At 41.3% G+C, this 26,621-nt stretch overlaps 1 protein-coding gene across 3 annotated transcripts; it reads right to left on the reverse strand.

Annotated features, from left to right (window-relative positions):
• Positions 1–402: 402 nt before the first annotated feature.
• On the reverse strand, positions 403–26,230 carry PPM1F (protein phosphatase, Mg2+/Mn2+ dependent 1F). 3 transcript variants are annotated; one of them, XM_053993891.1, is made up of 8 exons: positions 26,034–26,230; positions 16,533–16,663; positions 12,833–13,032; positions 11,556–11,744; positions 10,289–10,432; positions 9,338–9,431; positions 7,820–8,221; positions 403–4,263 (listed from the first exon to the last, which is right to left on the reverse strand). In XM_053993891.1, the coding sequence occupies exons 1-7, from the start codon at positions 26,207–26,209 to the stop codon at positions 7,848–7,850; spliced, it is 1,308 nt and encodes a 435-aa protein (XP_053849866.1). In that variant the 5' UTR covers positions 26,210–26,230; the 3' UTR covers positions 403–4,263; positions 7,820–7,847. The 3 variants fall into 3 exon arrangements, with proteins under 3 accessions (XP_053849866.1, XP_053849865.1, XP_053849864.1); XM_053993890.1 differs by having other exon boundaries at positions 403–1,504; positions 16,533–16,666; XM_053993889.1 differs by having other exon boundaries at positions 16,533–16,666.
• Between the last annotated feature and the right edge of the window lie 391 nt (positions 26,231–26,621).

A 26,621-nucleotide genomic window follows, 5' to 3' on the forward strand; every position in this document is an offset into this window, starting at 1 on the left:
AATTGTCACCATGTCTGGCTGCAACAGAGCCTTTCAGATCATTATCCTGTTACTGCAGGACACCAGCAGTACACCCTACTTAACACCTGTATTGTCACTGTGAGAAAAAAAGGGGAAAAAAAAGGAACAGATCAAATCAATGAATTAGAGGTACACAGTCCTGAAATGGTTTCAGTGACATTCATCTTTTCAAGTAAGAACACTGTGTAATCCCAAGGATTGCTTCCTTCTAGTGCTTCCACTGATCTCTTTTCCCAGAAAAACCCTATGAAAGAAGGTAATGTGGTGAGACAGGGTAACCACTCAAAGATGTGCAACATGACCTACGTGAAAAAAATTGTAACACAAGGCACCCGAAATATTAGAATGAAATAGATCTTTAAGAAAAGAAACAAACAGTGCTTTGAGTCACTATACTTTATTAATACTTCAGAACCATCAGATCCTACAGTGGCAAGTTCTTGTTCCCACCTGTTTCCAATCACTGTTTTGAAACAACTTCTTGCAATATGCAAATAGATACATGAGGCACTGTGTGAATACAAAAGTGACAGTACAAAAAATTCCCAACAATTAAACCTCATGCAATACATACGTGTATAAAAAAATATGGTAATGTAGCATAATACACACAAGCACTATTAGAACAATCCATGTAAATGAATGTACAATATGCATAGCATTTAATGATCAATAACAACAGGTTTTCAACTTGTGCATAAAACCAGTCAGCTTAAATAAGAGTTTTAAGAGACTAGATAACTGGTTAAGCCACAGCTTATAAAACCTGCTGTACTGCAGCTTTTCTGCTCAGGGTCACAAGTGCAGACTAGCATCTACAATAAATAATACTACGATTCTACAAAACTTGGCTAACGGCTCCTATTTCAAAGTCACTGGCCCTCTTACTTCCATTCAAGGCTCATCAGCCAACACAGTGGCAAGAAATGTGCCTAAAGCAACAGCTCTGCTCTTGTACTGTTTTAATACTGATAAGAAGATATGTTTTTAAGTCAGCAGGAGTAGTTACAGAGGTCTCACTTACCACTCCTCAAGCACAGGACTGGCGTTACAGTACGCAGCACACCCTGAAGAATGGCACTGACTGAGAGGTTGCTGAGCCTCAGGCTGTGTGGCTGCTCCCACCCTGCCTGCTCAGCCAACTGGGGTGGGACAGAGAGCTGGGGAGGGCAAGGAAGGCAGAAAGCTTTTCCCCCCACTCTCAACAGTGCAAATGTTTGAAAACACAAACAATCTGCAGGAATAAGGAAAGACAAAGACAAGAACGTTTCTGAAGTCCTGTAATCAGGGTGAGAACTATTGTTACCTGAAATAAGCTTAAGTATTCCTATGAAGTAAAATACAAATATCAGAATTTTCTTCTTACATATCCAATACTGGTCTATGCCAAAGCAACAGTTATTATAGTCTCTTCTCTTCCTAGCTGACATGGTTCTTTTTACACTCTTGGTGTTGCAGCCCTCCAAAGATCGGACCAAATTCACTATGGACACAGATGAAGTGAAAATTACAAAGTGGCAACTAAACTGACTTAACAGCCAACAGATTTTATAGCCTAAAAGGCAGCATTTTGGGGAGGGAGAGGGTGACAATGTAAAAGGATATAAAAGATATAGAAAAATAAAATTGGGAATAAAATAGGGAGGGCATAGAGCAGAACTGACTTTCAGAAGAAGAAGCTAAAAGTAATTAAAGTCATTAAATTAAAGGAACTTAGAGTTAAAAACTTTATACTGGCCTTTTTTTTTGTCAGTATAAAGTTTTGACCCCACATAAAAAAAAAATCTTGCTATTATTAAATACACTAAAGAAAAAAAAAAGTGGGAAAAACAGACAAAGAAATCAGCATTAATCATGCAATATTCAGCCAAATGCCTTTTCACAAAGGTTTCACCCTGGTTTCCTAGCTATTATCTCTTTACCCTTGGACATCCAAAAAGAAGCATCATTGCTTAGATAAAAGGATAAATAGTTCCTGGCAGGAATGATGGTCACACATTCCAGCTCCATTTGCCAAAGCAACAAACCTTTTACCTGCCTAATGTATGGCCTCAAAAGGGATAAATAACTTTAAGGAGTAATCCACTTGATCAGGAAGGACCAATGACATTCCTGTGCATGGAATCCAAAACCATTTAATCTGTAATAATTTCAGTATTTGATATATTAATATGTCCTGGAAATTAGTAATCAGGCTTATTAGTTGAGAGAAAATTCAATAACCAGGATCTAGCATGTCACAAAGCCCAGATACATTTAACTTTCTAAGGAACTGAATGTATCTTGTCTCTTCAACTAAAAGGCACATAATAAGACGTAAAACTCTGACTGAGAGGAGTTTGTTATCAAAGTAAAACAGACATTACAACACAGCCAAATTCATTTGCTTGAAACAGTGGTTTTCAGCCGACAGTGCACTGCCAACTCTTCTAGGCTGCCTTTTTTTTTATTCCATTATTTGCATTCCAAGAAGCTTGAAAACATTTCCTATTGATTTTGTCCTCTTCTACTCAACAAAAGCTGCATCTTGCTAAATTTTCTATGTGGCCAACACAGCTGTCCCTTGTTTATTTTTGTGTGCATCAGCAGCAGCTGAAGAGATTGTGAGCCTTCACGTCTGATGGGTCACACCAAAATAAAGGTTTATGTGATTCTCTGAAAGATTTTGGTTTCCTGTTCCATGCAAAGATAAGGTTCTGTGTCACAAGATCCTACCAGCTCATTTTAAGGCATTACTTTAACAAGTGTCTATGACAGATAGATGTTCAGAAGTGCAGACACTTCAAGTCTCCATTTGTTTACTTCGCAGCTGACATGACTTATATAAATAAAAATAACTTTAAATTAAATAAAATCCAACCAAAACACATGCAGAAAGTGTCCGGCTTAGCTCTTAAGAGCTGACAATGCTGCAAAAGAGATACTCCACAGGGCTGGCTGGTTGAGTGGCTCGATTTAGTAACAGAGAGAGGACCAGCCTCTTAGTTTTGATGCTGTTTGAAAGATTTTGATGAGCTTGGCAAAACCTCCCCTGGTTTCCAGTACTACTCAAATGCAACCAGACCTGCTATAGATTTGTGCTTAGGGAGAGTACATAACTTCATGTAGATTGGACAGTTTCACATTCATATGAAATCTCATTTTTCTCCTTCCTCAATCCTTCCTGGGTAGCATTTTGTTCATCAGAAGGGTTTGCTCCTCAAAAAGGGGGAATGAACAATTTTTTCCTAGTAGGATCTGTCTGAGGACACAGGCCCAATTGCAAAAGGGACAGTAATAGAACTAAGCAGGGAAATTTAATTCAGGCTTAACTAGGGCTAAATTATACATGAATCATCTGCAATCTGCTCTGTTGTGGCTAACATCCCCCCACCTTCTCCCTACAGCATTTGCTTGATACTTCAGTACTATAAGACTAGAAACAGACAATGGCTGGTTCTGCACATTCAGTACCTGCATCCACAAGAATACAAATAGTTTAACAAACAGAGTAAAATTTGCACTAAGAGTAGAGCTGGAATATTAACTTAGACTTTACTGCCTATGCCCTTTATAGATTGAGGGTACTTGCTGGTTACCTTTTTTGCAATGCCATTTACAAATACCATTTACAAAAGTTCTTAGCCATTTGTTGTGGAAACACCCTTTTTAGGTTATTTTTTAGGTGTTGTTTTCTTGTTTGTTTGTTTTTTTTTTTTGCCTGGGAGGGAAGCTTCTACCCCAAATAACTGATTTAAGCTATCAACTGAACACAGGTTTTCCAGTGCAGACAGCCAACTTATCTCCAGAATTCAGAAAACAAGAGAAGTACTTTTCCCAATATCCACCAAAAAAGTGGAAATTTTAGTGGCTCCTCATGACAGAAGGTTAATGGCACTGGAAATGCTTTTTAAAAGAGCAGTATCACATCTGACTTTGAATTGAGATAAGTGTCTATTAAATGCTATTAAAGTCATCACTGTGATTAACACTACTCAGCTGCCAGCACTGCTGTAACCACTCGGTGCCCAATTACTCATCCTGCAGGGCTCACCATCCCCTCCACTCATTAACACACTCCAGGTTTACTCACGGCAGCACTTGCACAGAGACCAGGAACTGCAGAGGCTGGGTGCTCCCTCTTAGCACTACTTTACACAGGAGGATGTTTGGAAAAATCCATTTAGGAGCATTAGCTTCCACAGTAGTGTTGAGGGGTCACAGTAAGTCACCTTGGACACATTAGTGCTACTCCTTCTTTGGCTGTTTGAAGACAAGAGTTACCACAGCTGAGCTCTGCCTTTTTAATGGGTGTGTTTCTAATTCTTTCAAGCACTGGTATTTCGCTCTAAAGAACTGACATTTGTAGCTCTATTTTCCAGCCCACTTCCTTTTTAAAATAGGCATTAATAATACTTAAATGCATTCCTGTCTCTCTCTTTCACTCCTCCATTACTTAGAGGGTGGATTTTACCTAATCTCCCTCTGTTGTAAGAATTTTCCTGCGTTTCTATCATCCGTATTCCCAGAAAAAGAAGCCAAAATGAACCCCCCCAACAAATGTTATTTGTAAAATTTTTAATCTTGTTTCTGTCAGATCCAGAATATTCACTGTCTTAGGTGTGTGGCTTGGAAGGAGAGGATGGGGAAAGGAAGGGAAGGTAGAACCATGAATTATCCATAAGCAAAAGAGATGTTGGATACCCACTAAGCAGAAGAACTGAAGTCAGTTTCCAGCCAAATAACAAAAGAATTTAAGTCTGCTCTGTTTTAAAATTTCAGGCTCCTCTAAAGAGCAATTTTTCTTCTACTGAGTGCTGAAATGCACTCTGCAGACATTCATTTGGAGTCTAGGAAGACATGAAAATTATTGAACATTTGTCTTGAATCCAATTCAGCTAATTTCTACAGCTTCCCCTCAAACCATATTTGTAATTTTCCTGTAGATGACACATTAGGAATTACTTATTCTAGTGATGGGATACAAATCGCCTTTTTTGACCCACTACAATTTCTATTGACCTGACCAGACTTTTTAAAGCTAGTAAGAAGTATCTGAAAGAGAGAAATACTTTTAATCCATGCTGTAATCTCTATGACTTCTCAAAGACTGTTCCTATTCATTTACATCTCAAAGCAATGAAGCAATATGTCAGTCAGAATGAATGCAAATGTAAGGGAACAGCTTCTAAGAATGTAGAATTTCTTCCCTAGAGTATTGCTTGAGAATTAGATTTTATGATTGCCACAGACAGCTTTCTAAAGGCCCACTTCACTTAGCTCCCATAAAACAAATTATCAAATTTGAAACAAAAAAGGATATTCTCATATAGCTGCAAGCATCCATCAAAAGACTTAAGACTTTCTTTCCTCTGTAATGTAAATCTGCTCAGAAAAGGTTGAAAAAAATAACCATTACAAAGAGTTTGGCTTGTTCAGTCCCTCTCACCTTTGAGGAAATTTGGCAAATTTCAAAAACAAAACCATATAATTAACTTACCAATATTTCACACCTTCCTTCATAAATACAATAATTTTCCCCTCTCCTGATAACCCTCAGATAGCAATCAATTCTGCATGATTCTTACTATATCAATAATAGAACTATTCCTAAGACACCAAGAGACACTAGTGGTCATCAGGATTTAGCATGGAATTGAATATCTGGCTAGAAACCAAAGACAGAGGAGTTGATAAATCCAAGGAGATTACTGAACAAGTCTAAGGGCTTCCTTAACTGAAGAAGGTTCACTACAAACACTGATGGCCACCCCACCAGGCTGCCATAATGGAAATCCTTCCCCATACACTTTAAGACACCAAAATGTAGGGTGGAAAACTGCTTACAACCTTCTCAGCAGAAAAGCCCCTGTGTCAAAACAAGGCAGTTGCTGTCTGAGCTGCTGTGTAGTGAGAGGAGGTCACTGAGGAATTCCTACATTAAAAACTGTAGGATCATCCACAGTAATTCCAGCAAAAGCCTTGGGGTCACTGCACCATCCCACAGCAGCGAAGAATCCAGAGACTGTGGACACAGTGCAGCCTGTTCTTCCTCTGAGCCATTCCAGCTCTTCTACCTCAACTTCCTCCCCAAGCAACATTAATGCTCACCATATTTTAATCAATAGGACTGACATATTGCAATGACATGTGCTTCTAAATGTGGCATATAATCTTGCTGCCAGATGAAAAGCACTTCTTGTTTAGACACTGAAATTAATAACAAATTTACCATTGAGCCTTCAGATCTTGTTGAGTCCTGCTAGCCAGGCAAGACAAAACACAACCACAGGCTCTAGCACGTCATGAATAGAGGAGTTGTGCAAACACCCTCACATATTCATTACACTTCTTTCATCCTCTGAGCTTCACAGTTCCTTAGAAGGTTATTCAGACCCAAAAGGTTAATGAACTGTGGCCAAATTAACTTTCACTAGGAAAAAGAATTGTTACTAAACTGTTTCTGGTTTGTGTTACTAAATTTTTTGTGAAGGCCAGAAGTTAATTCTTTTTAAATGAAATAATTACTCATATTGTTACTTTACGATTAAACCTCTAGAGCTTTCCGCACAGGGCAGGGGAGTAAGTCACAGTGAAGCTTTTACTACACACAAGATTTGGCAACAATGAAAGATGTTTTCTTGAAACCTAGTTACCACTAAAATAATTCACAAACTGAAACATTTAAGTGCATCAATGAAAACAAAAAGTCACATTTAAAAAAATAGGAACTGGCTATGATAGGCAGCCAGAAATCCTTGTGTGAAATATTTAAGGCACTTGAGGGTAGTCAGTTTTTTTACACCAAGTAATAAAGACAGAGCCATTTTAAAATTCCAGTTTAAATAAAAACCACAACAAAATAAAGTAACACTGCAAAACATTCCTCCAAATGTAAAGTTCAGAAAATTAACAAATAAACACTTACAAGAAAAATAAATTCCTCCTTTGTTATAGTACACAAAATAGTAGCAGGAAGAGGACATTTACCTGCTTGAGCACACAAACTGTAAAGATCTCTCTCAAATACCACAAGAGGGGTCTTTTAGGTTGCCAAATAGCCAATAAGCATGTTTGTTAGGGAGAAATAGTTCAGTGCAGTTAAATATTAGATTCCAGTTTATAAACCAGAGCATCCCAGAAAGCAGTTGGTTTTCTGTCATTTTCCCTGGGGTATTTCTAACTAGTTTTCCTGCTTTTCTGGAGCATCCAGTTTTATTTTCTCCTCTCCATACACACAAGTGTTAAATGTTTCTGTTAGAATAAAGAGGCCACATCATCCCTGTACTATCTTTGGTACAAACCAAAAACACCTCACACAGCACACTGGTGCCACCCAGTCCCTGTGCCCCAAGTTGGTTCCTACAGAACACACACAGGAAAAAACTTTTCTGTGGTGGGGACAGCTTCTCCCCTCCACCTTGCAAAGTAACATCACAGTTAAGTACAACATACAGTGCTCTTTTAAAGCACTAATTTAAATTTTCACTCAATTTATGAAATACATATTCTCATCCATTAGCTTATATCTGTTATGGTTTCTTACCATTTCCAGGACAGAAGAATATGACCCACAACCCTGGGACACACTTTAGAGTCTGCTCCCAGAGATGAAATAGCTGTACAAATCTCCACATCCACTCAGTGTTTTTTGAGGGGATGGGGGGAAAAAAGGGAGAAGGAAAAGACAAATGGGAAATCTGTAAAAGGGGTCTTGCCTTTCTGTTCCACATCTGTCCATTTGTCTTTTTTCCTGATACCTTTTGCCCACTGTATTAGAGGCTTCTTCAATGGAAAACAGTTCCTTACATGAACTTACTTGAACATTCTGGACTAAACAGATTCTGTCACTGTGTGGCTGTTGCCTCGCAGCTGAGGAAGTTAAAGGGTGAGCTCTGAGCATCATCATCAGCCCTAGGGCTCTTAGAGTCTCTGAGACAGTCTGCCAGGATGTCCTGAGGATCCCTCAAGAAGACCACCAGAACAGTGATGTTGTCACTGGATCCATTTTCCTTGGCAGCAGCCACCAGTCTCTCTGCTGCTTTGAGCCCCACTCCTTTGGTCTGCATCAAATGATCCAGCACCAAGTCTACAGCCTCATGGGGCTTGATGGCATCAAAGAATCCATCACAGGCAAGGAGCAGGTAATCTTCTGAGCCAGTCAGCTCAAAGGAATCGCCATCTGCATCACCAGAGACATAGGGCTTCTGGCAGATGTCACCTTAGACAAACATACAAAGCAAAGGCTTGATTACTTCAGATGTAAACAGGTACTTCTTCACCCACCAATTGCTTTTGTCATCCTCAAGGATGGTCAGATCATGTATCTGATGCAGGATGAAAGTAGTCAAAAGCCACGGAATAAGCACAGAAGACTTGTTTCTTTAAGGAAGCTTGGAACCTACCTAAATCCAGGGGATTTCTAAGGAATTACTTTAATTTATGCTCCCCTAATTTTGCAGGGAAAATAAGGAATTTATTCCTAAGTTTTTTCTCTCAGAAATATATTTGTGCAAGGAGATAGTCGGGCCTTCATTTTGCAGGTGCGCCTCGTGTACAGCCTTCAGAATGCAATGAAAATACATTTTTTCTCAGCTCTCCAGATATACATCACAATGCCCTAAGAATCTGCTCATTGTGTCTAGTTTATCAGTTTTGCATGCACATACTTACCAAACATGGGCTGCTACTGATCCAAATAGCATTATACAAATTCCTACTAATCTGCTCCCACTCATACATGACATTATCTACTGTATTGCTCACAGGTTTTTTTTCCTCTTTCTGCCCTAATTGGCAAAGTAAGCTTGCTTAATAAGATTGTGAGAATACTACAATTAAGATGCCCTAAATTGGTGGATATTGAAGGAGAATGCAGTGATTTGACTTAAGCAGAAAGATCCACAGTCAGGAGAAAGATACGTTCATATTAAAGTGGACAAAACCCCCTCACAATTCAGACATTTGAGCACATAGAAAAGGCTAGACAAACATTTATTGCTTCCTCCACTTCTACAAACTAAATGCTGCATATTTGTTAAACTACTGTAAAACATTACAGTACTTTAGGCATTTATAGGAAGCAAGATCCTGGTAGTAGAAAAAAAATAGGACTATCATGGCTAGTATGTAAAATAAAACACTTTATGCTCAAGGTAAAACCAATAAGCTGAGGTAGCTGCAAGCCATGTAAGTCCTTGCCTCATGGGAAAGACAGTAAGTCATTTACTATTTGTTTGATGCTGAACAAGACACCATTTACAGTAAACACAGTCTCAGGTGGTGTGTTTCAATCAAGTTTAATCTGAAGTTTACTGATTCTGATGGTTTATCTCACCAATTGCTCTGGAAACAGCCAAGGTACCATTAACCCGCCAGCAGTCCATGTAGGTTACACAGCCACCCAGAGTCTCAATCCTTGCTCTCTCATCCTGAAAAACAGTGGAATACATTTTGTTTGCTGCTCCAGCTTCTATATTTCTACAGTGAATATAGCAAACACACATATCAGAATCTAGCACAGAAACTGCCACATAGGATTACTGGAAACAAGCCATTACTTTCCATCCCTGCTATGGCTTGTCCACAAAAAAAGCAGAATTCTCAAGTTTTTGTGTCATCATATGCTTTCCTATATGGATGAGTAAATTTTCCTGCTACTTCTTTCCATTCCATACAGCAGTTGGGTGGATATATAAATTTTCAGAATGAAATACATGATAACTAAGCTAAGTAACAATTGTCTTTGCAATATGCATGCAGTGAAGGCAAAGGGTCATGCAACACCAGCTAAACTTGCAAAGTCTCCATCCAATTTCATAGAATAAAATATCTGGCTATTTAAAATAGAAAATGCAATATACTTTAAGCCAGTTAGGCCAATAGATTAGCATTAGCTTTTCAATGACAGTACTGCATATAATGAAAGATTTGCATTATGCTAATATTTTAAATTGCTACTAAGATATTTTGTAACAGGCAGATTTAAATTCACACACAAAAATCCAGTGGAAGTCTGTAATTACTGCAAATTTTGAATAGTCTGAGCAGGAACTGAAGTCAGGACTATCAGTACCATTCCTTAGTACTTCCAAGCAGGTAAAGTGTAGAAATCACCTTGTCAAAACAAAAATTTCTTGTTTTGTGTCCACTTCTAAGTCCATGCATCCTAACATACAGTATATGTAATTATGTAAAGCACCAAACACTTAAAAAGGCTTGGTTCCAAAAGGTTTCAAGAGAGAATCTGACATCACACACTTAAGAGGAAAAAACAAGTCAGACTTACTTCTCTTTCTGGTTTGTGAGGTTCCATTAATGTCACAGCTTTCCCTTGCTGCACCAGCATCACCTGAGAGTCCCCCAGCCATGCTATGTGCAGTTTGTTCCCTACAATCAATGCAGACACACCTGTTGTGCCACTCCGCAGCTTCTACGGAAGGAAAACAGGTGTGTCAGGTGAATATTCAGCAAGCCCTACTAGAATACATGGCAATATTGAAAACTTAGGCTTAATCACACCAGATGCAGCAGATTAGACCTGCTAATCCTAATTCAGATACTTGAAAAAAGACTACAAGATAGTAGAGAGATTTGAAATAAACTATTTATAAACTTATTTTCTAATATGCAGATGATTAATACTGTCTCTTATGTTCTTCCTTCTCTTGCTATTAATTCCAAAACTGATCTAGGAGACTAAGAGCTCTGTTGTTTAAAACACAGACATTCAGAAAAGCAAAAGGATCTGAATTTCAGTAGAATGAACATTTCACAAACATGTCTCTCCAATCCCTTTCACATTCTCCATCCTAACAAATACAGATACCTTCCTCCACACACATCTCCTTATCCTTGGGAATTGACATGAGAATGTCAACAAAGGAAAAACATCTAACTGTCCTAGATTCCCTGAAAGGATTAGTGAGAGTCAGACCTTATGAAATGTTGGTCCCACTTTCGTACCTCATTGACAGAAATAAAGATATTGACAATGAGTATTTCCACAGTAGCGCTATAATAAGAGTTCTCAAACAGTGTAATGTAGTTTTGAAGAAAGAATGTTCATTGTGCCAACTTAATTCGAAGTTTAATTAATAAGTTTAATGAACTGAGGAGTCTGATTTAAATCATAGAACACATTTTTCACTTCCAATCACCAGTGACATTAATGGTGGGACAAGAAAGAGGAAGATAACCATATTATCAGGAAGAAAGAAATCTCTATTCCAGGTAAAAGGTAAAACAGCAGAACATCTAGAGGCTGCCTCGTTTAGGCAAGGAGGCACCAGTATTCTCTGAAATAACTGATATGTCAGAATCATTTAAATCACTTCAGTACTTCTTTTCAATTACTCATCTTGAACTCCCAAGCACTAGTTTTCCTCAAAACAAAAAATAATTTGCTCAAACAAAATCTTTACATGTAGCATAATTTCATAAAGAAACCAGTGATTCAAATAAACTGTACTGTCAGAATTTTCTGGATAATAACACACTGTCCAACAGTTCTCAGTGTTATTTAAATACAATGGAATTAATCTCTACCCACTCACCTCTCTTTTGGCTTTGAAAAGAAACATTTCATCTGTCTTCTGGAAAGAGCATTTCAAGGCCTCAGCTGGATTCTTAACAATCTCTTCATGTAACCCGACGTTTACATGTAAGTGGGTTGCTGAGTAATTGGCAGCATCCACTCCACCATGGCCATCGAACACCGCAAAGTAAGCGCGATCAACATCATCCTTTCGCAGGGAGGGAGAGAGAGGAAGACACTCATGTTCAAAACCAAAATAGCTCAGACTGGTACCAACAAGCAAAGATTCTTTATTCTGGGTTTCCTTCCATACAAATGACCATTTAAGTCCACTTACACATGTACAAAATGGATAAAACGAGAACTTTGCAGGCCAATTACTTTTCTTTGTTTGCTGTTATTCACTTGATGTCCTTAAAAATAACCTGGCATTAAAGCAGCAGACTGCTGGTTATGTAGTCCTCCAGCTGTTTCATGAACTGCACTTGTACAATTGCTGTTCTCCATATCATAGAATAGTTGGGGTTGGAAGGACCTTACTGACCATCTAATTCCAGCCCCTCTGCCATGGGAAGGGACACCTTCCACTAGGCCAGGTTGCTCCAAGCCCCTCTCTTGTAGCCTCTTTAAGCACTGAAAGTTGCTATAAGGCATCCTCAGAGCCTTCTCCAGTCCGAACAACCTCAGCTCTCAGCCTGTCTTCACAGCAGAGGTGCTCCAGCCCTCTCATTATCTTTGCAGCCTCCTCTGGACTCACTCCAGCAGGTCCTTCTCATTTTCATGTAGTGAGTCCCAGCGCTGGACACAGCTCTGCAGGTGGGGTCTCACCAGAGCAGGGTAGAGGGGCAGGTTCCCCTCCTTCAGCCTGCTGCCTTCCCTGCTTTTGATGTAGCTCAGGACACATTTGGCTTTCTGGGCTGCAGGCACACATCACTGGGTCACATTGAGCTTCTCATCAACAAACATCCCCAAGGCCTGCTCCTCAGGGCTGCTCTCAATCCATATATAAGTTGTGTCAGTCACAAGAACATTGCAACTACAGCAGCATAACACTAGGTGAACTTCCCATCTTCCCATATCATAACTTATGACATGAATCCCAAAGTCACAAGATCCTCCCTGCATCACTTCTTTATCAGGGCAATAGCTGGCCCCCAGCAATCTGAGTCACTAAGTCCTTGCTCCAGTGCAGACACGATAAATAACTTATGGCAACAAATTCACAGATCATCCATCAGTAGGGCACCAATGCTGCAAAGCTGCCCAGCCAGCCCCCCCTGCTGTGTCCAGACTTACTGAGAGACCAAAGAGCTGATTGAACTCCGGGAGCAGGACGTGGCGATCCTCCATCTTGCGCCGCGCGTTGCGGATGGCGTGGATGGACACCAGCAGGAAGCGCGTCAGGGGCCTCAGCGGTGGCAACTGCTTCTGCCACTCGGAGCACACGTCCCGCAGCTTGTTAAAAAAGCAGCGCTGCAGCGACTCCCCATCCAGCACTGACAGCACAGATACAAAACACTAAGTGCTCTGTCCCACTCTCCTACACTACCCCATCTTTTGGCCTGTCTTTCCTTCAAGTTTCTTCCCCTACAGCTACATACACACATCCAGCACCCTGCCTTTACAGGCTCTGCAAGAATTAAAATGAGGTCCTGAGAATAACGTGGAGAGAAAGTTGCAATGAAAAACAGTGTAACATTAAGGATAATAGCAGCTTCTTTACTTGCTAGTTCTTTTTCAAAATAGAGGTTTATCAAGCAGGTGATTACATTACAAAAATCATAACAAATACTCAAAAAAATCAGTCTACTATATTAGACATAAATGTTATTATTATGTAAGTAAAATCAGTAAGATAATCCATAGGAGTTCATATATACTAAAAAATAAAAGGGAATCATCAAGTGGGCAGAAAAACCTTCAAGATGAGATTGCTATTGTCTTGGACACAAGGGCTGAAAAAGCACTGGCCTGGCTTTGGGTCAGGTTTCTGAACCACTGTCCTACTGAACCACTTCCACTGAAACAACAAGGAAGTCTGAAAATGTTTGCAATAGCTCAACTCATAGTTGAGCTGAACAGATTAGAATTTTAAGCTGTTATCTTTATCTTTTTAAACACTCATGGTTGTAGGAGCTGCAGGGACAGAACACTTCCGTTACTTTCCAGCTTTGTCATTACAGAGCACAACTGTAAACACCCATTGGGCATAGTGTGAAAAGCTCCAGCCAGACACTCAAATCCTATTCTGGACAGATCCCAAAGATCAATTAATCCAAACCTGTTCATCAGACTGAATGGCTTGGTGCTTGGTATTGTGTCTAGCTTTGCAACACAGTATCCCTCCAAACAGGTAACAATTTAAAGTTTTGTTATTTGAATAGGAAACCTGCCTCAATGCTAAATAAACTAACTTCAAAACACACTGAAAAGAACATCTATAGAGCAAAAATAATTTGTTGGTCACTAGTGTATACTCTAAAGACCTGCAGTGCATGAACTATCTTTCCTATGTCTATTTTATCCTGACTCCTCCTAACACTGCTAGCATTAAAGCTTTCCTGGTTCTCAAGCTTTTTTTTTTCCTTCAGCAGCAGTGGCTGGCCAGCTTCAGATGCAACTCTGGGCCTGGAGAATTGAAAGCTTAAATTTAAACACACATCTTGGATTAGCACCCACTACATACTAACCAAAATTACTTTGGATTTGCTTAATATGTAGGTGTTAATGGACAAGGTATAAAAACCTTTAGATAATAAATCATCCCATACACAAAATAACTAAATAGGACAGTATCTCTGACAGTCTTGCCTACAGCTGTTAGTTTACATATTTGTAAATGTCTAGACTAACACTGACCAGAAGACACATATTGCTGTTTAAATATTAAGCTTGTGACATCTGACAAAGAATTTAGTCTCAACAGCAGAAATGCTTCTACAGTGTACCACAAACAGTACTCACACATGCACCCCCCTCCCCCTTGCTTTTATATAATCACTCCTCTTTCATTCCAAGAATGCTTTTTTTGGCAGATTTATTACTGCAGTGCAGGAAGAGAGTCCATACTGTGCTGTAGCATGAGGAACAGCTTTCCTTCTAGTTGTACAGTTAAAGTGATGTAATAGCAATTACAAGATAGGGGAAAACAAGTACAATCCAAGGGGGCAGAAAAATGAACACCTTTAAAGTAGCTGTTCCTTGCTGAGATCAGGCAACACAAGTACCTGAACAATGAGCAGGTTCCATCCTGTTTGACAGGAGAATGAATGGTCAGTAGAGATTTGATCTAAATGGCAATGGTGACACAAGAACAAACAAACAAAATAGACAGGAATATGTAAAATGAAAATTAAAGAAGGTTTCAATCATCAGAACAGGGAGGGCTCTGGGGCATTTGTCAACAAGGAACAGAGTGAGAACATGAACTAGTTCAACACAAAACTCATCCAAGGATTTTCCAACTTTGCCTGTGCTATCTTAAAAGTAGACTCCAGTCCTATCTTTGTGGCCTTCAGAGTAAAACAGCAGCCTGAATATTCTACAAATGCCCCCAGTATATAGTAACCAGAGACATCAGATGCTTGTGACCAAGAAAATGTCCACGTCCTATCAAGTTCTTTATTCTTTGTTTCTAAACATTACTTCTTTATTATTCAGTCAGGGTTCATTTTGGTTTATGGGCCCAAGATTTACATAAGACACAGAACTACAGATTACAGTCCTAGGCTCACAAATATATAGCAGTTCATGTCTAATATTACTGCTATAGTTCACCTCAAAGATAATTACATGGGAGTCAATGAAGAGTCCAAAGCACAGTGTCTGCAGGGTGCTCTGATAAGTTTCCAACTGCTTTGTGCAAACCTACGTAATTTTCCTAGGTGAGTTACAATATGCTGCTTCTGACTTTCCTGCAGAGACTGCAGTGACCTGGTCACACTGAACTCATATTTGCCAGCTCCCCCTCAAGGCAGAATCCCGCCCCAGGCCAGGTTAGCTGCAGTGAGTGAAGGCCACAAGCATTAGGGCAAGGGATGACATAATCAAAGTGCAGCATGACTTAATTAACTGAGTTCCCCCTCCTGCCGTTTCAGACTTGGACATGAATGCTGAAAGAGGCTTCTGGGAAGTGTCATTTCCTGGCCACTGCACTGCTCTGTTTGGGGCACACTGAACTGCCTTTCAACCCATCCCACGGAAATGGAAGGGTGAGTATTTCCTCTTACAGAACAGACTGGTTTGCCTAAGACATCTCTTCTCCACTTTAATCTTCTACTCTGCCTGCATCCTGCTCCATTTAAATTCTTGGCACTGGGACTGAAGGTTTGGTGAAGTCTAATGTTAAGCACTTCAGTACGTAAATGCAGTAGGACCATCTGTTACACAAGGCACAAACCCAGTACTCCGTCACCAAGGTCTGTTCTCACTCCGGTTCACTCAGGAAAAAATGCAGGCATCTGGTAGAAGACATGCAAAGCTCTTCTTCCCTCAATAGCTCACCTTTACAGGGGCGAGTGGGAAGAAGCCATTGATAAAGACACAGACCATCAAGCAACTTGCCAAGAGAAAGATCTGGAGTTTCAGGATGTTTAAGGTGTTGAGAAGCCTGAATCTGGTTGCCAAGACAAAAGCAAGATGGTTTATATGGAAGAATTGAAGATGTTGGTCTGGCTGTACAACAACTGTGGTGATGTCAATGTCAAAACACAGGAATAATTAGCTAAGGTCACTCTGCCAAAGGGGAAAGGATACACTCTTCCCTTTCAGAAAGCCAATGCTCAGGATCAGTCAGGGTTCCAGACACTGTGTTTGCATGTTGCCCACAAAACTAGCACAGCTTCCTTTCATCCCACAGCAAAAGCAAATGAAGTTCCATTCACTGCTGCTTGCCAGGCAGCCTAACCAAATAAATCTGGGAAACATTTCAAAACACTGAACTCTTCTGAAATACAGCCTCTGGGAAAACCACAGACAGAAGAAAAAGTATACTTACAGGTGAACCTTTCCTCATCTCCTTCTCCCTCTGTCTCTACATTTTGCAGCTTAAATTCAGTCAAGTCTGTTTGGAGAACTTCATCAACTGCAGCATGGATCAATGATGCTGCAAGAAGTGGTGAAACATCTCTGCTGGTAAGAAAAGGAAGGGAAAGCAAAATAGACTGCATTAGTTTAAACTGAGATACAACCTTGCAGAGTATGGCAGATGACCTCAGACTTAGACACTATTACACACAATAATACAAACTTCATTAGTAGACTAGTAGAGCAAACCATATGTTCAATATTTATTCACACAAATCTTTAGTAAGAGCCTCAGTCAGACAACTGCTTTCTCAAGAATGTAAAGAGGAAGAAGTGTATGAATCATATTTTCAAACTGTTGCCTCACACTCCAGTCACAGATGGTACCTCTTTCTCTTGAGCTCTCAGATAGGAACTTCTACCTTCAAATCCAGCCCCTGAACACACACATTTTGTTTCTACTCACTATACAGCATTTCTTGCTTGTAGTCAACAATATCACTACAGACAGTATCAAGATCTCAGCATTGTGGTAGATGCAAATCTCTAAAAAAAGTTACCTGGAACTTTCCTTCCCTTCACAAGAAAAGTCATGCTTAATGCTAAACTACAGCCCTTATCATTCAGTTTATTCTGACTGGAAGTTTTCCAAAGAAACCACCAGGTAAAAGGTGCAAAGAGTTGACTGGAGACTAGGATGAGAAGAGGCTCCAAGACTCATTATTTAGACAAAGCTTTTAGGTAGGCATCTAGAACACAGTAATGTACACGGTCTGCTCACCCAATGCTTTATTCAAGCCACATGATTTATAAGAAGCACACACTTGCTATAATGTTTTTGAATCTGTAAACAAATAAATCCCATCCAACTCCAAAAGGAGGCTGCTATAAAATAACTCCTATATTCACTACAGTCTCATGGCAAGCACAAACAACCACAGTATGCACACATGTTCCAGCCATTTTCTATGAGCACAATGAAGAATAAGCATCAACATCCATAAAAAGCCACCTTATCCATTGTTCATGGAGCATTTGATTCCCACAAGGTATTGAATTACCCAACCAAAGCAAATACCACATTAAGGTGCAAGTCAAGGACAAGGCTCTGTTTTCCCAGGAAACATTTAGAAAGTTCTGCATGAAACTGGTTTGCTGGGGAGTATGAAATGGTGGAAGCATTTGGTCTGTGATGTTGCTCAGCAATGAGTGGTTTGTGTGTGCAGAAGGGCAGGGAGGGGAAGGCTGCGGGGTTTTAGATCCCAGTGACAACAAGCTGAAATGCATTTTGCCATTGTGCTCCTGAAAGAGGAGCCTTGTCACATCCTCACAGCCATGTATGAGTACCTCCCCTGGCAGCAAACAGAAAGCATTGTGTCAGTCAGCAGGCTCCAACACAGGCCTGCTTTATGCCACGCATTCTGCGGCACTGACGGCCCAATTTAATGAGTTATTTCGGTACTTCAAATAGATGGCAACGTGTTTGCAGCCCTTTCAGTGCTAGCTGCAGTCATGTCACATCAAGGGAAAACAGAATGTGGCTTTTTATTTCTTTTTTAAGGCTGATATGTTTAAGGAAGTTAGTTCCTTTTCTAGCTCAGTTAAAGTAACAATGACAGCTTATAATGACTCTGATGCTGACAGACAACCTTTTAAAAGGTCAGGCAAAAAATACATCCAAAACAGATATGGCACTCCTTTTTCCTGTTGTTGTTCATGTAAGAGAAAAAGAAAGGACTATGAAAATATAAGCCCCACAAACAATGTCAGATGTGTTGTTGACACTGCTGAAAATCAGAAGCTTTAGTCAAAGCACGTTTCAGCTCCAAGAATAGAGATAAGAAACATTAACAGCGATGCATTTAGCTGCACAGTGAGAACCACAGCTTCAGAATCTTCAAAATTTCTCTGCTGTACTGGAGGAAAAAATCCTGTCTAGCCTGGGTTCACAGCTCAGCATCAGAAGAGGGCTTAATACTTTGATTTAAAATTTTGTACAGTTCTGCTTTCCAGAGTCCATAATTACTGAACTGGGTCCATAAAAAGCAGCTTAAGCAAAAGGAAATCTACTAAGTGCTATAATGCACAAGTCGTGGATAAACCTCTGCTTACAGGATGTCTGTAACAAAGAAAAAAATTACAAATTATGTCACATCCTTCAACTTTTTCCAGTTACCACCCAGTTCCTAAAAAAGGAAATTCAGCGATTCCTCACTACTGATATGCTTCATTCAGCTTTGCTTCCTATGTATTTCCTCCCACTCCATAGTTCTGTAAATCTATAAGAAAGTGGTTGTTTATTGGGATTTTGTTATGCAGACAGCTACAACATCAAACAATTGATTCTGACACACTGAAAAAAGATAAAAGTCTAAAAGTTACTGAACCTATTTAGTTCAAACTCAGTTCTGAACAGAACATATTTGTGATTACTTTATTAAATCTTTACTATAGCATTACCATATTGGCAAGACTGGTTTTCACTTAAGCTCAAGTAAATGGAGCTCCAAGGAATGGCATCTTTCATTCAGGTTCAACGTTTACCAGTCCTAAATTCACCTTCAAAATCAGAGACTTTAAGAGTTAACAAAATGTGTCATTAAAAAAGAGCAAGAAGTGCTGCTTTAGTTGAGAGCTACAAGGTCTCACTTGGCTGGAGAGTATCTGGAAACAGCCACAGTACCTATGGCAACCAGTGCAAACGTAACCCACTGCAATTACCATTGCAGACTTCAAACCTTTCCTGTAAGCAAAGAAGAATGTCACTTATTGTTAAAATCTTCCTTTCAAAGAAGCCCAAGACACCCTGGTGATGAGCTGAACCAAGCATAATTTAATCTCCATGAATCAGAAGGAGCACTGTAGCTGTTTCCTAAGTGGAAAACCAACTGTATTAGGAAGAAGAGGAAAGCTGGTGGGGTGTGTTACACGCACAGGATGCTACTTTAGGGGAATCTTAAAAGAAACACGTTAGCTCCATTTCTGACACGCACCACTAAACACTCAGCCTCAGCACACACAGGCTAGTAGTAAACAAACCTTGAATTTCTTTGCTGCAGGCTATTTCTTTGCTAACATAAAGGGTGTGTTCTGACCACAATAAAAAATATTTTAAAAGAATTAAAGCATGTCATAACAGTGCAGACAAGGCATCATAACTTCACCAGCAGCTGAAGTCAGATCAACAGTGGCTGGAGCACAGAGCTCATATCTTCCAGCTACCCAGTAAAAAACAAGACTTGTTTCAAAAACCTGAGTACAGATAGAAGAGGTAAGTGGAAGAGTAAAGCAATACTTATGCTAATAAAGACCACACTTAAATTTATATGCCACCCTCCTCCTTGAAAGATTCTGGACTACTGGACACACACAGTACTGGTAAAAGGAGCTATGCAAAGCTCCTGTTGATACACATACCTCTGGGCCAAAATAAAGCTACCCACGGAAGTAGAATGCAATTATGATGCATTGCATACTTTAGATTTGGCATAAATTACAGAACAGAACTTCTCTTGTTCACCTTGTTTCTCTTCTGCAATACAATTTAGTTATTTTCTTATTTTCAAAAGACCAGCTGTCGCACCACCACAGCCACAGTGTAATCACATAGGTCTGTTACTGTTACTGACCCTTTTAGTACCAGTCTTCAGAAAGAAAAGCACCAGAATATATACACGTTCTTTTGGGAAGCAGAAACACAATAAGGTAACTTCTTATTCGTTTTTTATTTGGGTCATTAAGCCCCCAGTACACTTGCAGCAAGTGTTGCAAACAAGTCACCAGTTCAAAGATGCTCCCACCTCTTCTTCCTCTCCGGTTTAAGAGGGTACATTCAGAAGTCTCTAGCAAACAGGTTTTTGGGAAACAGGGAAGCATTCAGAGCATCAAAGGTCAGGCCACCATACCTTGGCTGGAGCCTCAGCTACAACTACACTTTTTGTGAAGGCTTGAAAACGACTGACAGACTTCCTGCAGTGCTCCATGCCCAGCTTGCAGTGGCTTTGAGGCCTCAGAGTAGTGCAGCAGATGGCAGACCCCAAAAAGATGCTCCTCAGCACTGGAAGCAGAGAAATGAGCTCTGTGTCACCTTGGAGGGTGGCACACAGCCTCTCTAGGATATGTCAAACACTCCATGTTTACACAAAGACTTCTGCATTTTTATGTACCTATTTTGCAAGCAAAATAATTAATATTCCCCCCACTCCAAATACACACATTCTCCCACAGTACTGTCAGGAAATCAGTTTGTATAAAATAAAGCACAAGATATTACCAACTGTCTTGGCCAAATATTGATCACTTATCTTTAAGATTAAAACAAAAAGTGATACAATTTGGTTTCTAGACATTATTACCAAAGTCATGGCAAGAAGGCAGCAGTGGTACTGCAGGCCAGAGCACCAGTGTGTAGTCCTCGTTTCCTTTCAGCCTGTGCATACACACATATGCTGGGGAGAAAGAAGTGCTATATCTGAAAGCACAAGCTCTAGCACAAGTCAGCTGCAGCTGCCTTACATCTGAGGGAAGAGGTGCCCTTATTTGCTCTGTGGGCTCTGAACAGCAGAAGATCACACACAGCACAGCTCTGCAGGCTCGGGGTGTGTTTCTAGCATGTTGCAGCTCTATCAGCAGCAGGTTTAGTGCAGATTTGCAAATGCCAGCAGTTCTCCAGCAAGTGAAAGATCCTCTCACACTGCCAAAATAATAGCAGGTCACAAGTTTCCTCATAAACAAAAGCTGCTTGTATTCAGTATTTTCTCCCCAGTCTGCTGCTTTTATTTCCCTTTCACTTTTTATTCTTATAATCAACTATAGAATGTTTCCACTCAAGCAGCTTTAAGCATTAGCATTTATTAGAGCAGTACCTAGAGTTCCCAGGGTGATGGTGGCCAGAAAAGTACAAATATATATCCATTAAGGAGAGAACATCTGAACATTCTACAATGCACAGGAAGTTGTTTCTTGTGCTAATGACATAAGGTCATTAAAGGAGATGAACAAGAGGGAATCAAAATAAATACATAAACAATGCCACGCACAGAATTCCCATCTCTTATGGTTACATGAAGCAGGTTTTTTTTCCAGCTTTCCTTATGAAACTACCAGAAGCAGCAGCAGCTTTAGAATCCAGAATCCATCTGTTCAGGCCCTTCAGTCATTACTGAACAGTTTTTATACAAACTGTGCAGTGAAGAGTCACCTGCTACTTCCATTTTATTCTCAGCAGGAAGAAAAACCCCACAGCAGAACAGGAGAGGCTTAATTCCACAAAAGCCACTTTTCAATTAAACCCTAAACATATTGTTTCAAAATTGAGTATTTATCCTGAAACAACAACAGAAAGGGTGATTCACACAGGTTATGAGAGCAAAATATGCAAATATGTTGCCAAGCATGGAGAAGTACCAGTGCATTACATCAAATTGTTCAAATTAGGAATAAGGAAGTAAGTTTTAGGGACTTTATTAAAAGCAGAGGTCACACTAGAAAGTAGTTTTCACAGAGCAAGAGACTCAAGAGCTTTTTAAGAAGAGATTGGGAAATCAAAAGAAAGATAAGATTTTCTTTTCCCCCTCCTCATACTTCAATCACATTAGACATGAAAATAGCAAATTGCTGAATTAACTACTTTAAAATAAGGGAATACTGGAAATAAAGACACCAGGGCCACACCTTGGTATGAGCACTACAGTGTAAAGCACAAAGACACAAAACAGGATGCTGAGGCAACAGCAGATCACTTGGGAGGAGGCAGGACAGGAAGCCCCAGTCTCTCAACTGTTATTGTAGTAAATCTCCTCCAACAGGAAGGCTGCAGCAATTTCACATTGTTCTTTGGATATGTCACAGGATGGCCATACAAATTTCAGCTCCTATCAAGGGGAAGACAAAATTTCTATATTTGGGGGTCTGACATCATGTCATGTTCTGTTGCAGTGAAAGTCAGGAATATTTCAGGTTAATTTCTAAAGCTTGGGAAGTAACTAATGGTCACTTCATTCACATTCACCTATTTTCACAGACTATCAGAACACAGCTATTACCCAAAAGTGTATGTTAATTAAACTTCTGTAAAACAAGATTACTTAAGCCTGCTCTGATTCTTCAAAATGTTATGTGTTTAGCTGCAGTTAGCAGCAGGCAGTTCCATCAATTCAAATGAACTATTCAAAGTAGAAATATCTGCAAAGCTTTACCAGATTAGTGATTTAGGGGCAAGGCCTGCCTGAGAGCAAAATGGTTTGCTGTTTTAGCTGGTGTTTCACTGTGGTAGCTGCACTTGCAGAACTTGGTTAAAATAATTCATTTTAGATTAGGTCATTCAGGGATTAGCCTGACATATCCAGCTGCTTCCACGTAAAAAGATGCATGCAACCTTGAAGAAGCAACAGCATTCAGAAACTCCTTGTTGGACCCAACCAAAGTTATTTCTTGGCCCGTTCTCTTCTCAACAGAAATCCTGATCAGTAGTGGAGGAATGATGTTCCTCATTGCAAAGGCACGAAGGTTTGTGCCTCCAAGCAATGGAAGACCAAGCTAAACATCACTATACGCTGTCTTGTGAGCTAAGGATACTGCTGGGCTTTATTGGCTATGGACCTTGATTGACTTGGGCCCTTCTGGGCATGACCCAAGCATCTGTGCACATGTGAATGAAGTACCTGACAACACAGAAAAGAAAAGCAGAACAGCAGAACTGAGTGTTAAACTGGCTTCTGAATAACACTTTGATCTACATAGAAATCCTTCCTCGGTACTAATCACTATGTGAAATACATTCTGTGATGCTGGAGTGTTAGAGAAATCTCACACTCGGGAAACAGAGATCAAGCAACAATGCCAGAAGTCAGGTCAGCAAGGTACATCCAGTAACACCTTCAGAGTGTTAAACCTATGTAGAATAACAGTGATATTTGAAGGTGTTTTTAACCGAGCTGCCCTCCATGTGTTTGGGATGCTGCCATGACAGCCTGCAGATCGCTGGATCCCAACTACAGTGACCTCCTGCACAGTCACTAATCTGGTACCCCTTCTGCATCTTCAACAACTTTTATACAAACATTTAAGTGTCTTCTAATGTCAGTCCTCACCCTTATTTTTCCATTTCTTAAAATATTTAACATCCTTCTTTCTCTTATTTCCTTCCTATTCCCTCATCTATTTTATTGAGGATTCACATCAACAGAAAAGTTTATTTAGCCTTCAAAGTTACATTTTGAATTGACCCACAATAGCAAACATGGGGAAAAAAAAGTAAAGTTGGCAATTTCTCACACAATCAGATACTTCAGTTTTAGTTCCTAATTACAGGGATTATAAGAAGAAGGCCTGCAATTTCAAAACACAAGATTCCTGTCTTGGCCTTGGGCTGTATCAATCTTCTCCACATGCAAGAACTTAGCCTACCCAACAGGAAAATGCAGCCTTTTTGCAACTGCAAAATGAGGTTTCTCTTTGTCTTAGGAGTCCAAAACTAAGCTATAATTCTGCAGGGATCCCTACATTTGACACTTCAGGTACTCTACATTACACCCAAATTCATGGCTTTACCCAAACACAGAGCTGCCTGCAGCCAGCCATGAGAATTCATAAAAACACTTTTCTTACCTGTTTTTCACAAACATTTTCTGCTTTACTTTCTTTAGCTCCCTTTCACTTTTTTTTTTTTTTAATTGCCAGCTCAGGACTTGGGCAGCTCCACCAGAGAGGCTGTGGAGCCAGAACTGGCTGCAGGGCAGGTATGCAAAAAATGAAGCTTCTGACATTGGCAGGCTCCTCTCTGTGCAAACACCAGGAGTGACAGGTGAGGCGAAAGCATTGCAAAATCATCATTCCTCTTCTGTTGCCACTTGTTACCGTGCCCAATAGACAACACAGAATGTCAGCAGATATGCAGCTCAGAAATACTGATTTTTAAAGCACTGCAGTTTGAGTAACACATCCCATAACTCTACAGCCTCATACCTTCCTCTCTAAATCAACTGTAGAGAGCACCAGCCTGGCCCACGTGGCAGAGTGGGTGCCATGTGATAAGTATTTGTTCAAGACTGGCATTACCCTGTTCTTTAAAGCATTCACCCAGAACCACTCTTGCTCCTCAGAGTTCAAAGACTCAATGCACATGATGAATTTGCAATCTCACTGTGGAACAAAACCCAGCTGTGTTTTGTTCAAGAGCAATTTAGTCAAAGCACAACTAAAAAATGCAATGATTATCTGGGCCTTTTTAAACTACAGACTAAGAAACTGTATTTCTTTGGTGTGCATTTTTCACCTTCAGATTTGGGCATACCATTTAAGTGAGTAAAATTATGTCCATAATCATCTCTGTAATATATAGGAGTAACTTGATTTTTAAGGCAAATTTCCCAGACAAGTCTAAAACCACCTATACATTTTCAACAACAACAAATCTATTTGGTGGTCATAAACTCACTGGATGATTAAAAAGGCAATTTGTTCAAACCATGTTTACTACCTATCAAATTCCTCTAGTAACCAGGTAACATTCAGCACATACCAAAGCAGAACCAGTCTCCTCCACGCTCCAGTACCACAGCACAGTCTGACTACCCCTCCTGCTCTTTTAGACCATCCACAATCACTGTTCTGGACTCCTAAAAGCAGGTTAGTGAAGCAGATTGTGGTAGGAACTTTGTAACAGCTGGAGTGCACAGGCCCTACTGCCGAAGTGCAGTAAGAGAGTAGAGTGTCAGAAGACAAGAAATTGGTGGGAGATAACCTGTTCTCAGTGAAGCACTAACTTGCCAAAAGACATAAGCCGCATTCAAATTCTTAGCAGCGTTAAAGAGGAAGGCTACACTGTTCAGGATGAAGGTTATTAGGATGCAGTCAGGGGATGATAGAAGCATCACTGATAAGCAGCTGTGTGTTCCAGCAGTGGTGTGACTACGCTCCTGAAGTTTTAAGAAAACATCAGCTTGAGAAACCCACACAAGCACGTCCCACTCGGGAGGGCTGGGGAGCTGAACACCCCTGGCAGCCCTGCGAGGCACCTCACGGACTGCCTCCCTCCCAGACTTCCAAGTGCCCCACACAGGTGCCCTGAGCGACCTGAACTCACACTGCTGGCACACCGGAATCGCCCCGTCGCACTAATTGCAGACTTGTAGCTGAATCCGCACCGACAGTGGGAGAGAAATATCTTTGAAAAGCACACAAACAATACTATGAAGGCACGGGTCCGAAGGCCTATGGCTTGAATAGAAGCATGCTATTAACAGTCACCAAAAGTAATTTAGAAGGGGGATTAATAAAAAATAAATCTCCAAACCTAAAATTCCCCGGAGACGCTGAGGGCTCTCCCCCGCCCGCGGCGGGCCCCGCGTCAGGAGGAAGCGCCTCCCGCGCCTGCACCTGCTGCGGCCTCGCTGCCGGGGCGGCCCCGCTCCCTCACAGCGGCGCCCCCGGGGCAGCCCGGCCGGAGCCCTCGTCCACCCCGTCCCCTCACCTGCTGCCCAGGAGGCTCCTCGCTCGCTCGGCCAGCGCGCCCGGCACCTCGGCCCTGCTCAGGGCGCCGCTCCCCGCGGAGCTCCACGGCAGCGGCTCCCCCGGGCCCAGCGGTGCCGGGAAGTCCCTCAGGAAGGAGCTCAGGGGAGCCGCGGACGGCTCCACTTCCAGCGCCATGGCGGCGCTGCCCGGCCGGGAGGGGCGGGCGGGGCGGGGCCGGGGCTGTGGGAGCAGTGGCGGCCCCTTTAAGGGGCCCGGTGGGGCGGGGCCCGGCGGGGCGGGGCCCGGCGGGGCGGGGCCCGGCGGGGCGGGGCCCGGCGGGGCGGGGCCCGGTGGGGCGGGGCCCGGCGGGGCGGGGCCGCAAACAATGCCTGGAATGCGGAGGGAGCTCCCGGTGCCCGCGGCGAGAGCGACGGGCGGGACGGGGCGGCCGCGCCGCTTTCTGCCCCGCGCAGCTTCTGGTGCTCTCCTTCCACACACCCCCTGCCAGCAGGGAAGGCCCGAAAGGAGCAGGAAGGTGTCTCCCAGGGATGCCTCTTCACCGAGCCCTTCCCGCGCTCAGCACTCACGGAATCCTAGAATAACCTCA

This window comes from Vidua macroura, chromosome 18 (genome assembly GCF_024509145.1).
Source record: "Vidua macroura isolate BioBank_ID:100142 chromosome 18, ASM2450914v1, whole genome shotgun sequence".
Taxonomy (NCBI): Eukaryota; Metazoa; Chordata; class Aves; order Passeriformes; family Viduidae; genus Vidua; species Vidua macroura.